Raw genomic sequence first — 18,263 nt, 5'->3', positions numbered from 1 at the left:
CAGGAAGAGAGCACAACAGTCACCACTGTGGCCTACCCTAACATTTGCTATCTTTTCAATTCTTAAAATAATAAAGATGTACCAAAAGCAGAAAAATATCTACAGGCACTTATAAATACACATCACTAGAAATACAGTGCATCACTCTTGAAAATCAGATCTCACTGTGATGCCATTTCCTGGAAGAAGACCTTTATTTAGCTGTAAAGAATGAGAAGTGTACCTGTAGCACAAAATCTATAAATCGAAGCAATTGGCCTACTTTCAGCCATGCAGTCCCAAGAGCAGGAAGAATCATTTGAGCAAGACCACTTTAATTTATGCAAAGAACACTTACATGGATACATTTGGAGCCAAATAATGAAATCTAAACCCTCAGAGACTTCAGAGTTCTATTCCTTAAAAATAACTAAAACCTTTACAAGCATATGACACTTTTCTATGAGAATGTTAAATTATGTAAAAAATTTAGAATACTACATCCAATTAAGATGTGTAATTCTTTGGAAAAGGTGAGAACTTGAAAAATGCACTGCTTAAAGATAGGATTCTTCTCACCTGATTTTAACCCTCTAAAGAGCTATCTGTGCCAGTCCCCTACACTATTTCTATAGCTTATTAAATGGGCACTCACATACAAAAGCAATACAGCCATTCTAAGGACTCATTATTCTCTTTTTCTGCTAAGAGTAGAAAAGGCTTAGATGCACACATAGGTTGAACTAGGGTTCACGAAGGATGAACTAGGGGTGAATGCATGACACATCAATGAAGATGGGTCCTGCATACAAGGCTCATGCAAAATTGCAGAAAATACTGTGGTAGAACTTTGGTATGAAAGACAGAAAATGATAATTCTTTCTGAATATTGATGATATACTTCATTTGCAGCTTGAGCTAATCAGCTTTGTGCCTTTGGCCAGTAACCCAACTATAGGCCTTCTATTCACACCCACTACAATTTTGTAATTTGCTCGCCCAACGATATTGTATTTTATCACCTCTGGTTTTTATTTTTCCTCCTATTTCCCCCTATTAACTGTTGTTAATAATGACTCAAACATATTAACAAGTCTGTTTATCTTTTATAAATATACTAGTAACTTAAAACGGAAAATGGAAAACAAAAAGATACCTGAGACAGCTTCATCTGCATGTGGGCAAACACATGGAGAAAACCAACTACAGCATCCCATAGCCTGCTGTGTGCCAAACTTTGCTGATTCCCAGTACATGGGCCCTATTGTTTAGGCAACAAAAAAAAAAAGAAAAGAAAAGCAGAGTTTATTTGCAAGAAACTAAAAAAAAAACAGTAAAGAAGATACACCGGCAGTGCATAGCTCAGCTCTGTCCTTTCGAAACCGCTATGAAAAATTAAACAGATATAGAATTATCTATTTAATAATACCACTGACTGTAAGCAATCCCTATTCCTAATAACCATTCTGCCTGTTTTAGCCAAGTCCCAATTTACTAATTCAGAACCACAAAAAGTATATCTGCTTGCAGCTTTAAACTGCAAATGCTAAAGGGGTATAGATCTTCAAGATGGTTCTTCCTTATGTATTCTGTAAATCAGGAATAACTTTATAGAAGGTTAATGCAAAATTGTCATAAGGGATTAGAGAATCAAAATTCTGATTTTTTTTCTCCAACATATTCTAGCTGTTGTAGAGAACAGTGCTAAAGAATATTCTTCCCAAAATTCCAACTTCTGAAAATCAGGAATACAAAAACTTTCGAAGCCTCAAAGGATAATCTTTATCAGCTAACACTACTATTTGTCAATTCTCAAATATGTGCGCATTAAATACATGTATGTGCCTCTACTCATATTCATTCAGTCCTATTCCCTCTCATTTTGTCCTCATGAATTAAAAAATACTATTTTCATAATAATGATCTTCATTTGAATGAAAACAGTATAATAGACACCTAATAGTCTAATGAGATTCCCTCTAACCAGCCTATTATTTGCAGAAACAAACAGTACTGTTGACTGATTTACATGAAGAACAAATTAAGTATTAAATTACACTGAATTCCTAAATTGTCATGGAAGAACTGTGATATTGTTATTTTGACAGAATGATGCCAATCTTATTTATTATGGAGTCTACCTCAAGTACATTTCTGTAATTCTCAAATGTAATATGTGATTTCATTATTTCAAACACAGCACTGATGCCTTATAATAGCCTTATTCCTGAGAGAGATTACAATCTAATGTTCTGTTGACTGAATAGCAATTATGTTTTGTATTGACCTTAGTTCCTCAACGGACTAAAAGTGAAGACTTTGAAGTGGGTAACGCTGCTGCAGTTTAGGCCAAATTAAAACAAAACAAATAAACTCTATTGTCTTGCATACAACAAAAAGATGATTATTTACTAGTAACAGTAAATCTGATTAAATTGCTAAGATTCCAAAATAGTAGTGACAGCTATATTTCAAACTTCGCTAACTTCACTTTCTGTTTAAACAAATGTACCAAGATTATCTTGAAGCATAAATGCATCTATATTATGTTTCTATCTCTGTTATATATAGCTACATTATATCTTCATGCCAAAAGTATGATTAATTTTCTTTTCAATACATAAAATTCCAATTAATCTAATTTACCTGGATATACTCTGTCAGAGTATTGAAAACTTGTTTTGCAACCTGGATGGCTTTGGAAAAATTCCGTTGTCCTTGCTCATCAATAACATCCTTCCCAGAATAATACCAATAGAAATCACTAATGGATTCCTAAAAATGGTTGTGAGAAGCACAAAGAGATTATATAACCAAGCTGCCTCTAACTGGTTATTCATTAAGCTAAGAAAAATAACATTAGATAGCATTCTAGTTCTAAAAAGTATTTAGCTTATAAAGCTTTTAAATGTCCTCTGACAATTCTCAAGTATTACTTCAAGAATTAGAGTTTCATCTTAAGGGAATCAATAGGAAAACAAATAAACCAAATAAATAATTAAAAAGCCCCATAGCAAACCTGAAAATAAAATAAAAATTAGATCTGTTGGTATCTGCTCTTAGAAATACAACCACCTGCATTCTGAAAAGGCATACTCAACAGTACTGCTATGCTGCATGCTGTATGCTGTTCATTAAACAATCTTTCTTTATACTCTGTGCTTGACAGCTAGTCAATAGTGGGAGCAAATACTGCTTTTTGTGCATGATTTCTCTTCCCATCTTCCCCAAAAGTGAGCTTATTAAAGTTTCAACACAGTAAGCAATTGAATGAAAATAATTGTATTGTCCCTACAACTTCTACAAAATGCATAGGTATAAAAAGCAGCACTGATAAGAGCAGCAACTTAAACCCACCAATTTTCAAAGCCTGGAATTCTCAGACTAAATAAATGAATGGCTAAAGGGAAAACTTCACTAGATAAACTACAAAAACACAACAATGCATACTATCATGCACAGTGATTTTCAGAAAGATGAGACTAACAGGTAAAGAATATTAAGTTTCATCACAAAATATGTTTTTGTGCCTTTCGTGTGCTCCAATCTAGAAACAAATTAGATCTTTTTACATTACTTTCTACTGACTTGTGACAATGTAATGTGTTCATATTTAAAGATAGGGAGATAATTCAAATCAGAGGGTTAAAGGGTTTTTAATCTAGCCCTCTGCTTTGTTTTTTTTTCTTGCCTTTTTTTTTTTCCCCCTCATTAGAAAATGATGCACTGTACTTATGCTTCACTCCATGCCATCCCATGACTACCCATACAGCAGCCCAGTGTTCAGACGGAATCAGAACATGGCTGAAAAAGCAGCTTGCTGAAGCTTAACTTGGAACAATCCAAAACATTTTTCAGCTACAGGGCAGTCTCAGTCACCAACTGGCTAATGGTATTCATTGATACACTTAGCATCTACCTTCTCCCTGCTCTCCTTGGTTTACAGATTCCATTGTATTCTTGCATATAATGGCTGCAATAAATCTTTCTCACTTTTTTTCACCTTTGACTCTCACAGAAAAAACAACTCTTCAAGAACTGTAACCAGCAGAGATTTACAGCCTTTCACATCAACATGGGCTACAGTCACCAGAATAAATGTCATGACAAATAAATGTGCTCCTCTAAAAAAAGTAACATTTTGTGATAAGGATGAAGTTTAATTTTGCTGTAAACATGCATAGCTGAAGAAAATTCCAGAGAAATTAAGTAATTTGGAATTTCCATATACATATACAAACTTCTGCCTTATGATCAAAATAAATGAAATAATTTTTTTAAAAAAGGTAAATATTGTATAGATGCAAGTCATTATTGTTAGCTACTTAATTCGTGTGTAAGTTAACCTACCTGAACTCTTAATAAGTAATCCACAGTGGAAATGATAATATTAACAGTTGTGTTGTTACCAGTCTGAGTTCTCAGGTAATTCTGAAAATCTAAAAATTCAAATAAAATTTTAATTTAAATTTATTTAAGTGTTAAAGGCTTACAAAACTATTCCTGCAAATTAATTCTAAGTTAACATGATCTGGGAAAGTACAGCTTAAAGGAATAGATTTTTTTATTAAGTCTTTTTTTTTCCTTTTTTTTAACAGTTTTAAGAGCTTTAGCATTTTATTGCAGAGATCACATATCAGTGAAATACTGAAGCTAGAAGCTTGATTATCTCTTTCCTCTGTAGAATTTTAACTTGGTCTTATTTTCATCTCATTTATGACTTATTTTACATCTCTGGATGTAAATGTACATCTCCATCAATATCAACATAATTACACATAGTACATATTTTATAAAGAAAAAGCAAGTTTAAAATGCATAATTATACAATTCCTGATTACAAAGTCACAAATATGCCTAATGGATAAAAAAAAATAATATTTTTTCTTTTTTTTTTCTTCTTTTCCTTCCTAATAATGACACAGAGAACACAGGAAAATGTACTTAATAATAAAAATAGACTTAATATCATTTATTAGTTTAGTTTGTTCTGGTATGTTTAAAATAGATGTTGTTTCTCCAAGAAAGGTATTGTGTATGGTAGTGTAACTCCACATATAATTCCAACTGACATTAGTGCCTAATAACGCACACTAGAAAACATACAAATGCAAAATAACAGTACATATATCTTCCTATTACATTCTTCCTCTGAATCTTCACTGCCTAAAAGTTATAAGTCATGTACATTTTCCTAGATAAGTTTACCTTTCCTAGTAGGTCAGGATACAAAACTTATTATTTTGGAAACTGTTATCTTTTCTACAGAATTAAAGCTGATGAAAAAAAAAAAAAAGACAACTTAATTACACATAAATATTTTCCTTTCATGTACACTCTAGTAGCTACCCTGCCTTTCATAATATTTTATTCACTGCCAAACCTTCAGCAGTGAAGAGTTTTTTATCTTTAGTTACCATCACCTTGGTTTAGCTGACTGGCAGCCTGCCCACAAACCTGAATTATGTCCTTCACAAAGCAATTGAAGGAAGCGGAAGAGGTCACATGTGAACTCATCATCCTGCATCACCTTTTCTCCTGTAGAAAGGCCAGATGGAAGCAGATTATCTCAACTGCCAAGTAATGCCCCACAGCCCCTGAAGAAAATCTCCATATTTAATTTTCAGAAAGAGAGAAGGGGTGAGAAAATTTATAACTACCAAACTATCTGAAGCACAAACAGCTTGTGCTTTGCAGATAGTTATCTGGTTTAAAAAAAACAAAAACGAAAAAACCATACTTAACTTCTGATTTATAAATATGGCAGCATGAGCTTGGCAACATTTTACAAATAATCCGTTTTACATTCTTGTTTGACTTTGCTGGGCATGAATGCTGCATTACATATAAAGCTTAGAATCTGATTAATTTGATTCCCATTCACAATAAAACAAGGTACTTTAAAAGTACATAAAGAGATTCAATCAAACAGTAACGAAAATTATTTCTCAAATAACTATTAGATTTCAAAATACTCTGAAATTTACAGCTCTATGTATACATTCTCAAGAATCATCTGCACTGAAATATTTGAGGATTCAGCACCTGTCTGCTGCTGACACAAAATGGATGTTGGACATTTGTCTACCCTGACAAAATAAACTAATGGACTTATGATGAACTAGAACAAAGGTCAATGTGATTTATTTAATTAGGCTCTTCAGTTTGTTTTTTGGCAAACAGCTAACATCCAAATGTATAAAGCTTCAAATAATTTTCTTGATTCTTCACAGTAAACAGTATACTAAAAACTCCTCAATTTACACACCATTATTTCAATTGCACCAATGCATACAGTTAACTGTACACTGACATGTGAAGAGAAGAAACAACCATTCACCCAGGAAAACAATCACAACCTAGGAAGATGTAGAACAGCTAATAAAATGACACAGGAGGACAACAATTATTGGTGCTCAAAACAATGAACGCCACCTACTGAAAGTAAGGAAATTCCCATTTAGGACTTTGGAATTGACAAATTTGGAATTTGGACTGTGTATGGGAACAAAAATGGAAGCCATAAAAACTTCTTTTTAAGAATATACATCATTTGAATATGTGGCCAAGTGGTTTTTGTAGACAACAGGAGGAAAGGAGATGAAAATGTAAGCAAACTACAAAAGAATTTGGAATATTTTTTTAAATGAGGAGATACTTTAGGTTTTATTTGAACTTCAAAATCCCATGTCTACAAAGACAACAGTTTTAGTGTGCAAACAGAAGGAAATCAGAAGAGTAAATTAATTACAATTTAAAAGTTTAAAAAAGCTTTTTTTGAAAAAGTTTTAGACAATAATGATAACATTAATTACAGACATACTGTTATACTGGTGGAGAACTAATTGTAATGTCTACATTTATAAATTATTATATTATTATAATTACATTATTGCAGCTTGTACCGATTTTGGCTGGGGTACAGTTAATCTTCTTCATAGCAGCTGTGTGCCTATGTTTTGGATTTGTACTGAAAACAGTGTTGATAACATCGGGATGTTTTTGTTAGTGCTGAGCAGTGCTTATATGGAGTCAAGACCTTTTCTGCTCCTCACACCACCCCACCAGTAAGCGGGCTGGGGGTGTGTGAGAAGCTGAGTGGGGACACCATGGGACAGCTGACTGCAACTGACCCATGGGATCCTATACCATATAAAACTGGGGGAAGAAAGAGGAAGTGGGGGACATTCGGAATGATGGCGTTTATCTTCCCAAGTAACTGTTATGCGTGACACAGCCCTGTTCTCCTGGAGACGGCTGAACACCTGCCTGGCAATGGGAAGTGGTGAATGAATTCTTTGGTTTGCTTTGCTTGCATACATGGATTTTGCTTTACCTATTAAACTGTCTTTATCTCAACCCACAAGTTGTCTCACTTTTACCCTTCCAATTCTCTCCCTCATCCGATGAGTGAGCAAGCAGCTGTGTGGTGCTTAGTTGCTGGCTGGGGTTAAACCATGACACAGCTGAATTATAAACAATTTCGAACAATTTGGAAAATATATATATTTTTTATATATATACACTTTACATATATATACACACATCAACATGATTAGAAGTTTAACTTTACATAGTCATGAACATTTACATGTTCAAGATAATGGATTTATCAATCAACAGCTTGTGAATTTTGAAGCAAGAAGCTTCAGTACAATGGTAGTATTGGGAAGAAAAAACATTTTTAAAAGTAATATGAATACTTTAAAAGTACATAATTTTAAAGTACATAATGTGGTATTAAGACCACATATCACCAAAGCATATGTCAATGCAGTTTCTTGTAACATAAAGATAAAAATGCTCTTTCTCCTAATTCCAGATGTGTACTTAAGGTAGTGGTGAACAATATGCAGTTCTTTCTCCAAGAATGAGTCAAATACTATAAATGACATTCTATGACACTTTTCTCCATCCCAGATATAAATAAAAGTTATAACTTTTTCAGTCACAGAAGACTGAAAACGCTTTCATCTAATTAAACACCGAAAAATAAATTACTGTTTCTGTCAGTGCCGATTAATTTATACATACAATATATGCCCAAGGCAGCAAGAAAGTAAAATCAAAAGGTGCCTGCACACTTAAAACTGTATTATTCAACATTATTTTGAAGTTCAGCCCTGCAAGATACTTTTATATGTTGCTGGCTGAAGGCCAGAGTATAGAATATTCTGCAAGATTAGTCATAGGTTGGTTTTTTTTTTTTTAATTTAACTGAACTCCGGTCATGCTTAAAGTTACACTTGAAAGTTATATGCATTGTTGATCTAGATGAATATTTATATTTTGCGAAAATAAGCATTACAGAATGCCAAATATTTGGTGAAGCCTGTACCTTCACACAAGCAATGCGTGTAGCTTGACTGCTGAGATGGCAGTGGTTTTAAAAAATAACTCAAGGAAAATTGCTGATGTATTACCACTGGACAAATCAAGCCCATAAGGGGGTCCAACCATTTATTTCTTGCATATCAAGGTACCACTGAATCAAAGCCATTTGTGAATGAAGCGTGACCAGCAGATCAAAGGAGGTGATCCTGCCTCTCTGCTCTCGTGGGACCCCACTTAGAGTACTGTGTGCAGTTCTGGTGTCCTCAACATAAAAAGGACATGGAGCTGTTGGAGCGAGTCCAGAGGAGGGCCACGAGAATAATAAAGGGGCTCGAGCACCTCCCGTATGAAGACAGGATGAGAAAGTTGGGGCTGTTCAGCCTGGAGAAGAGAAGGCTGCGTGGAGACCTCATAGCAGCCTTCCAGTATCTGAAGGGGGCTTATAAGGATGCCTGAGAGGGACTCTTTGTCAGGGACTGTAGTGATAGGACAAGGGGTAATGGATTTAAACTTAAACCAGGGGAAATTCAGGTTGGATATAAGGAAGAAGTTCTTTACTGTGAGATTAGTGAGGCATTGGAACAGGTTGCCCAAAGAAGTGGTAAATGCTCCATCCCTGGCAGTGTTCAAGGCCAGGTTGGACAAGGCCTTGGGCTACATGGTCTAGGGTAAGGCATCTCTGCCCATGGCAGTGGGGCTGGAACTAGATGATCTTAAGGTCCTCTCCAACCCAAACCATTTTATGATTCTATAACTAAGTTACAGATCAGTATTTTTTTCCACCTCTGTTTCTCTTGCCCTCTATCTAGTAAGACATTTCAAAACAAGAAGGAAAACAAGTCTCAATTAAAATGGCTACACAGTTCAATTTACTAATTAATTTCCTGGCTTTTAGTACCTGCACTGGAATTTCAGAATTCTTATAAAATAAATTTAAATTTTAAGAATTATTTTTAATTAGCTCCACTGCAACAGTATCACAAAATGGATATAAGTTATTACAAAATTCTGTGATATTGGAAGGTGCTCAGGTACATCATTTCATATAAGCTAGAACGTCAGTTCCTTTCAGAAATATTTTTACATGTTTCAAAATGAAGCAAAAAAACCCAACTGCTTCAAACAGCTTGGCCACACTAAGATTCAAAATAATCCTGGTTTTCAGAATCTACAGCTGATCAAAATCTGAATAAAACCAATGTTGGTATTGACAAGAATTTTAATTTTCAGATGTTACTTCCTGAATACAAGAGGTGTCTCACTGGCAACTACAGAACTGAAGTGCAGGTCCATTTCTTTCTATAAAATCTAACAGAACAACCTTTGCTGCTGCGCACAAAGATTCATGCCACTACACACAAAAATTTGCATAATAATGTACTCAGAAACATAAATACTGTATATAGTATGACTTAGGTTGCCACAAAAACATGTTCTTTTATTTCTGTTGATATGATGTGCATTCTGGCATATATCTGCTTAGATGGTAAAATGCTGCCATTGCTCATGCTGTAAGTAAATAATATGGCTACACACGGAAAGGCTTTAAGCCTGTAGTTTTGCATAGCTAGTAGCTTGTGTTCGTGATATACAAGAACAGAGCTATCATGTGTAGGAAATAAAAATAAGATTGAATGAAAAATTAAATACATGTTTTTTTTCCTTGAAAGTGCATGTGTCCAAGTTTAATAATTCTCTCTTTTTCTTTTATTTTCAGTAGAAAATGTCTGAGTTCCATCACTACACTGAAACATTGGTATGATGCTACATATTATAGGAATATACAAATACTTTCAACTTTCAAAAAGGAACAGGGCTCCTTTGTGATGGCTGTTTAGCAAGAACGAACCTCTCCCATGACAAACCACGTGAATTTATTCTTATCATAAGACCCGGGCAATACTGGATTGTATTGTGAGTGCTGCATGCCTTTGACTTCTCGATAATCTGATTCAAATAAGAAAAGCTCTTGCTTTCTGAGTGATGCATAACAATTTCTCTGAACTTTTAAATGCAAACACAGATTCAAATAGAGTGACACAAAGGTGGAAAACATCCCTCCAGTGTAGACTACAGTGGATGACACAGAATTTAAACATCCACTTTAAGTGTGACTACGCTAGTGAAGGAAAAAAGTATATTTATTGATTTAACATTTTTAATGGCTGAAAATAGCGTGATGTGTACCCCTCATTATAGATATTTATTACATGGCATGTGTACCACTCAGTTTCACAAAAAATCCTTTAAGATCTACTATGAAATAAAATTTTATTCTAAAATTATATTTTATTAAAATAAGGCTTCTGAGAATTTATGGAAAACCAAAATACTGCCATGATTCAATATTAAAAGATTAAAAATAAAAATAGAGCTTTCCTAACAAAAAGGAAAAAAAAAGGAAAAAAAAAAAAAGGCAAAATAATCTAAGAGTAAATATCAACATCTTAAATTTTTTACTTCATAAGTAAAACTAGTCTCCCTGAAGGGGAAAAACATTGCACTTTCAAGATTTTTGTGACCCATAGTGAAATAGCATAAAGTATGAGCATTAAATGAAAAATGAAAAACCACTGCAAGATAATAAGCATTTCTACATGTTTTTGGTTTTGAATATGCCTTTTTTGAAAAGGAAACAGAACAATCAAACCAAAATACATACAAGAAGAAACAACACTGAGTACAGCACAAAAACAGGTAAGAAACACATTTGCTAAAGAACCATCAATGTTGTTACCAGTGGGGGTTCCAGGGTTTGGAAAGGGAAGGTAGTACCAGTCAGAGGAATATCAGGACAAGGAGCTTATGATGCAGACAGCACAAAGAAGCAGTTGGAACAGAACAATAAATCTCACATCCATGTTGACTCAGTACAGGGCTTTCTACCTATTGCCAAAGTTGACATGGGACCAGAGACAAGTACTGCCCTTCAGGAGAAGTTGATTCTATTCCCAGAAGTGTCAACAGCAGTTTTAATGTCACTTTGGCAAGAATAATTTCAGGCTTATAGGTTGTAGACTCAACGACAATTACTCATAAATACACTTCTGCATCGGACTGACATGAGAAACAAGCTACAGTGCACATTTTACATCCCATCATTCTCTTTGGAATCAATAAAATGATCTTTAATGGAGGATTAATTAATTAATTATTCATAGAGTAAATATCTCCCTTGAAAAAAAGAATGGGAGAAAACATTTTCACATCTTCAGTACTTCATTTCTAGCATTTACAGATGGTTAATCATAGGATGGCAAACAGACATGATCTCAGGTATCCCATAAAATCTAGGATACTTCAGAACTGTTCACTACAGGAGTTTCCCGACATACACACTGGCTAGGCTTTCATAATGCTATCAGGTATTAATACCAGTACCTGTACAATTCTCATGTAAACTACTTTTCAATGAATCAAAAAGGTATGCTTCATAATGTAAAAAATATCTATGAAGGTAGCATGATGTCAAGAATAACGTAACCCTGAAAGGAAAAGTATACTCTTTTCGGTTGGCTTTGCTTTGTTCTGTTTTCTTGAGTTTTCAATAGCTGGATATTAATACATAAAAAAAGTGCTGTTAGCAAATATTATCCCTTTGTGCCAAGAAATCTTTGACATAGTGTGATTACCGTATTAATTGCTGCTGCTCAGTAACAAATGAAATGAAACCACATTATCCTAAGTGTAGTACTTTGTTAATCTGCCAAATAAAAAATTTCCACTGAGAAAACAAATAAAAATCCAGATCATTCCTCTCCCAAATATTTGGCTAATGAAAACACATCTGCTGTATTTGAGCTTATTGATTCTGCTGAATGGTATACACATTTTGTATTTTAAATTCTAATTTCTCATGGCAACAGGAACATCTCATTGCAACTGCTCCTACAAAGCAGGTAAGGAACCTTCGAGGCATAGGAACTTTAACACATCAAGTAACTTTTGAAGCGAGGAAGAACCACCTGTAAACACTATTGATTCCTCTAAATTAGCAATGCTCCACCTCTTACTTCTATCAACTCCTGACTGCATTAGATAAACCTAGCCAGTGGCAGTTCCTCTCCTTACTAACCACCCTCAAATCCTCACTGGATCCACCACTGATTTCCTGTGCTTGCACAAATCAATGCAGCGATAAAGCCACATTCAATACACAACAAAAATACTGCAGGAAGACTATAGCACAAGGCTTTGTGTGTGTATAAGTACATATATATATTTTTTTAACATTCATCCATCGCAAATATTGGTTTCACTAAAATGGAAAGAAATTAAAAAAAAAAAAGTTTTAAAAAGCTTGCTGCTCTTACATTTAGTGAGCCAGTCACTGTGCAAATCCTGAGAAAGGGAGGAAGAACAAAGTGGGAAGAGCTGACACATAAACAAGAATTTTGGAATACACAATTGTAGTAATAATAACAACCCGCTAGTTTAACAGTCTTATAGGAACAAAAAAAATCTCATGGTGTTCAGGAGCTGTACAGTGCTGACACAAATCTAAGAGCAGGAAAAATAAAGAATAGGCAGTTGTTTTTAATAATTACCACGCTCATGAGTGATGACTGAGGAAGGGAGGACAGGACAATTAGTTCAAAGAAAAAGAAATAGGGAAAAAAGAAAAAAAAAAGAAAGTTGAGAAATTGGTTTTAGCAAATACAAAATATGGTTAGTATCGGGTTTGGCAAAATAAGTTCTGTACTAAAAGAGAAAGATTAAATAAACAGAAAATAAAAAGAAAATCCCTCAAATAAGAAAGCACAAAGATACTCTAACATAGAGTCAATTATGCAGCATTTAAAGATCTATTTATGGTTGCATGCAAAATCAGTCATTTCTAGAAATAGAGGGAGCAGTCAAAAGAAAAATCAGCTGATATCTTGACAGTCTATTTCAAAGTCCAACATTATAAATAATAAATTTAATTAATTAGTAGTAGAAATGTTGTCCAAAAGAGCAAAACATTGTGCAGAATTATGTTCAGTAAAATACGAATGTAATGGCCAAAACCTTAGATGCCAAATAGCTGCATCAGTGCTCAATCCACAATCTTGTGACCAAATTTTATACACATGGGTTCACTTTATTTTGTTTACTCATATAAGTCTACCAAGGTTTGATCTACCATTTAAACTGTAGGAGCGCTTTCAGAGCAGCAGTATTTATGATCGGTCTTGAAGTCATTCAGCCAAATTTAAAAGTTCATAATTTTGAGACATGTAGTTGAATATTCAAGAAATATGCCACATAAAAGAGCTACAGGCAAAATAGCCAATGAGATATGCAGTACTGCAAATATGAATTATGAACCCCCAAATGCAATAAAAGTTACACAGTCAAGCTTTTTTACCTTGTTTCTAAGATGAAAATATGTTAAAAGATTAGGTCACTGTAGGATTGAAATATAAAAATGTACCATAAAAAATCCTCAAGATAAGGGGAGAAAATGTGCTTTGGTAGCTCTATTAAGTCACATAGAGATGAACCTAATGTTTCCAGACAATCACAGTAAGGGAGCAGAACTTACTGTCAGACAGAAGAAAGAAACTGACAGTGCACTAACAGAGAGTATAGAAAGCCAGACTGATTTAAAGTCAAAAGTAAACCGAAAATTTCGTAATATTTTCCCCAAAGATAAACAGAAAATAATTATTTCGAAGAAACAGTTTTCCCAGCAGACTTTTTTCCAAACAGCAGATCCAGTTCCTTCGACCTCTGATATTTAACTTACACCTTATCTAAATTGTCTGGTTTTCATTCCAGCCAAGACAATTTAAGAAATTAGGTGGGAACTCTTAATTTCATTTTATGCTGAAACTGGTTAGGGATTTCTGAAATGTTTTACATGCATAAACTCTGCTGTTTGTAGCTAGAATCTGTTTTCAATTTTACATGTAATGTCTTCACTTCTTCAGAATGATGGGTAGGAGTTCTCTGAGACCATTCTGAAACTCAGCACATGCTAGTGATTTACTATTAACAAGCATGCGCTTAGGTAGGCCAATGAAATAGAAACCACTCTTAAGAATCATATTTTAGCTTCAGCCTCTAGATATATCTTTATAGGGTTCTTTCAAGCTTGGCTTGCTTCTGCAAAATATGAAAGAGAAAAGTTCACAGATCATTTCTGTTAAATCAGTAGTACCTGATCCCTCTTCCGTCACCATCCCAAGGCCTTCTGCTTTGTTCTGACGTTCAAATGCATTTAGGTCAAGAACACTGCAATGAGAAAAATGCCATTTGTCCTGTGCTTAATCAAATAAATATGTGTAATATTTCATTTTATGAAAGATAGAGAAGAATTTGTAATTTCGTTTAAGTATACTAGTGCAAGAAGATACATTTCAGTGACAATATACGTCTGCTACAAGACTACAAAACTCAGTTCTACAGACTTAACCTGCTTTTGCCCTGCAAATGACAATAGATTTTAGCTCTTTATGATTGACCAAAAAAGTCGAATGTCTATGATATACATACTCATTTTAGGGATTACAAAGAAGCCATATTGACTACTTTTACATAATAGGCTAGTTCATCCCAAGCATCAATATCCATTAAGAAACTGTCTTTATTAATTCCACTCCCTGAAAATTCTGAAAAACTGAAGCTGCAAAAATGGAATATATATTCAACTAACCAGATTTAAGGAACATATACTCTTGCATATTTTTATTTGTGACTCCGCAAAGCTCTGCCTTTCATGGCTTAGCATGTCAGCCAACCATGAGTAACTTTTGATCATAAGCAAGAATGTTTATGGAAGTCAGATGAATGTAGATGAACTACAGCAGTAGTTCTGATGGGACGAAACCTCACCGATGTTGCAAAATGAACAAATTTTGAAATGAAATCTGGGCAAAGACAATGTTAAGAAAAAGGGATATAACATGGTACCCTTGACATAAGAGAATACTGAACCGCTTGATCCAGGAAGCCCTTTTAATCCTATGTTTTATGTTCCTTAACACATAATTTACGTAATACATAATATATAAACCATTGATATCATTTAGTCTTAGGAATTATATATAAAACATTTATTTATATATATTTAATTGATATGAACTGTCAAGAAGCATGTATGGAAAAAAAAGTCACAGTATCTTCACAGTTTATTAAAATGCAACATTCCATTCCTTTTTTGCCTTCTAAAAGGTCCTATTAATACTTCTAAAAAAGTTGGGTTTTCACAAAATCTTTATGATTACTTAACACTGATCATTAATTTGCTCTCTCCAGGATTACAGCATACCTCCAGAGTTAAGAATTTGCCCCAATGAATGCTCTTAACTCTGGTGCTGTTCTCTAACATACCTCAAGTAGACAGAAATGCCATACGCAGCTGTGAAAAGAGCTTTTACCAAGGTTGATATGTATCAGATGAAGATTTTCATACCATCAGCACCACCTTGTCCTTTATCCCAAATCCAGCACATTAAAGCCCCCAGGGGCTGTTTGCAAAAAGTATGTACAGGTTCTTTCCAAAACTATAAATACTGTGGAATGAAACCTAAATGCACTAATAAATTTTTAAAGTAGGTATTTTCTTACCTACAGGACTGCATAAGACCAGCAAGGCTCTGAAAAAATCCCACATCCTTTTTATCCTTGAGGTAGTCAAGCATTTTCTGCAGTAAACACAAATAATTTATGCACAGAATTAATATTTATACTCTGTGTTAATCTAGTTAATACTATATGGATTCTAGATTACTAGTGATCCTGCTGGTTTGAAATCTCTCTAGTATTTACAAATCACATAAAAGAGTCTTGCAGAGAAAAATCCAAGTATCAAAGATAAAAAGAACATTCAATGTTCATATCCTTTACAGAAAAGAAGGTCATCCATTTTGACTATTCCTTCCTAAAACATGGAAAATAAAGATAGTTACTAAATTTAACACAGCCAGAAGAATTTATTGTTTAACATAATCTTGCCACTAGTAGGCCACAAATTTGTTCTGACACTACTGTTTCAGCACTGGACCAGGCTTGTCATAACTTCAGTTTGCTTTAGATTATTTTACCTGCAACAGCACGTTAGTAGTCATATGAGTATTTTTTACATTTGTTTTCGCTTTACTGTAATGTGTAATACCTCTCTGATAACAGATTGCAGTAACAAGAAGCTATTCAGTGGAGTGAACTCTGATTCCAGAATGCAATGTGTTGTTGAGTGAAGATTTAGGATTATACCAGAAGTCCCAGTTGTGAACAAAAATCACAATGTTCAAAGATCAGTCTTAGAAGGGATACTACAAAGATTCAGGTTGTAAACGAGGTAAAATTCTCTTTGCAAATAACAAAAATAATAGGAATAGTGGATAATAACTAACCTTCAAAATGAAAGAGCACATAAGCAGATGGTTTGAAACGTTATCAGCAAAACCCCAAGTAGACTCAAGATCACAGAAAAAGAAAACCCCCATCAACACCACCATACTAATCAAAGCAAAGAACTCCAGAGGATGCTCCTGACAGCTTTTCAAAACCACTTTTGTACATTTCCCCCCACTCAAATCATTCTTCCGAAGGAAGATTGAAGATTTGGTCTTAGAACCTAAAGGAAAATCAGAAAGGAGAGCATAACACCAGAGAAAATGGGTAGAAATGAGGCAACTGAAAAAGCAGCAAATCTAACTGTATTACTCATACTTAGATAGCAGGAAGGATTATATAGTAGGAAAAAAAATCTTTACTTTGAGGGTGGTGAGACACTGGAACAGATTGCCCAGAGAAGTTGTGGCTGCCCTATCCCTGGAACTATTCAAGGCCAGGCTGGATGGGGCTTTGAACAACGTGATCTAGTGGAGGGCGTCCCTGCCCGTGGCAGGGGTGGTTGGAACTAGATCTTTAAGGTTCCTTCCAACCCAAACCATTCTACGATTCTATGAAGAAATCCTTCCCTCCCAAAGAATTCCTCTAGAAGTTAACAATTTAACATAAAAATACCCTCTTTCAACTGAAATGCAAAACAAATTTCTTTTAGCCTTGTATTGTGTAGATTAATTACATGTATACAAATAAATATACACCTAGCAAACAAGGTACTTTTGTACACTATTTTCTTCTGAGAATGAGAGTAAGAAGATAAACAGCATATGACAAATAGTCACATTACATAATGCCCTACTACAATAATAATGACCACAGTACAAAGATCTATAATGACTAGAATGGGTGAAAATAAACTTGTATCTTACCTGTTGAACAGTAGAATTTCCTCCATTTAGGATAGCAATCCCTAGCTTGAGGGTAGCTGCAACCATTGGACCCATCTCACCTTAAAATGATTTTAAAATATACTTTTAGATCATATATAAAAATAAGAATGTTCTGTTAACTTATCTGTACAATGACATAAATGATAATTTATCAGGAGAGGTCTTCTTGTTTCTCTTGTAAAACAGACCTAGTTTCATTTCATGATCTCTAGCGTAATTTTGTTTCTTCCTGAGTGACTACAGACATAATATAATGTATACACAGCACATGAAGCAAAATATGACAGGAAGAACTGAGCTCAATGAATATAAATCATGTTTCATTCACCAGAGCATCCCAACAGTTGATTTAAGGCTGGGTGCACAATTTTTAGCTAGCTTTCAAGTTTAACAGTGCGTCTCCTCTACCTGCTGGCCTAGATATTTTTTCTTGTTTCTTCAGAAATTTTTCTTCAGAAATTTACAGTGATCCAAAGCATTTAGTTACAGTAAATGAAATTTTTAAATAGGAATTTTTAAAACATCACTACTGTAGAAACAAATCACAGAACAGCCCATGAAAGCATCAAAACTTAGAGTAAGATGGTGTCTGTGGGACAAAAGAATACCAATAAAGTAGATATTTGGGGAGTAGGGGCAGACAAATCTCTACCTACTTCAGAACTGTGCAAATGACAGAATTTGGGGGCCTTTTTTGTCACTGCACACTGCTAAAGTTATGAA

At 34.3% G+C, this 18,263-nt stretch overlaps 1 protein-coding gene across 7 annotated transcripts in view; it reads right to left on the bottom strand.

Moving 5' to 3' along the window:
- RYR2 (ryanodine receptor 2) overlaps positions 1-18,263 on the bottom strand; it is a 375,228-nt gene that overhangs the window by 30,383 nt on the left and 326,582 nt on the right. For 6 of the 7 annotated variants that reach the window (XM_030499610.1, XM_030499611.1, XM_030499612.1 and 3 more), the window contains 7 exons: positions 17,520-17,599; positions 15,868-15,944; positions 14,459-14,532; positions 5,437-5,517; positions 4,330-4,418; positions 2,626-2,754; positions 1,136-1,240 (listed from right to left, as the gene is read on the bottom strand). In XM_030499610.1, the coding sequence (XP_030355470.1) occupies positions 1,136-1,240; positions 2,626-2,754; positions 4,330-4,418; positions 5,437-5,517; positions 14,459-14,532; positions 15,868-15,944; positions 17,520-17,599 (635 nt within the window). Of the gene's footprint in view, positions 1-1,135; positions 1,241-2,625; positions 2,755-4,329; positions 4,419-5,436; positions 5,518-12,626; positions 12,655-14,458; positions 14,533-15,867; positions 15,945-17,519; positions 17,600-18,263 lie in introns of those variants that run through there. The other variant, XM_030499615.1, reaches the window with a different exon arrangement.

The sequence above is a fragment of the Strigops habroptila genome, chromosome 10, assembly GCF_004027225.2.
Source record: "Strigops habroptila isolate Jane chromosome 10, bStrHab1.2.pri, whole genome shotgun sequence".
NCBI lineage: Eukaryota > Metazoa > Chordata > Aves > Psittaciformes > Psittacidae > Strigops > Strigops habroptila.
Note: the sequence above shows the minus strand (reverse complement) of the source record. Positions and strands in the feature narration are given on the sequence as shown.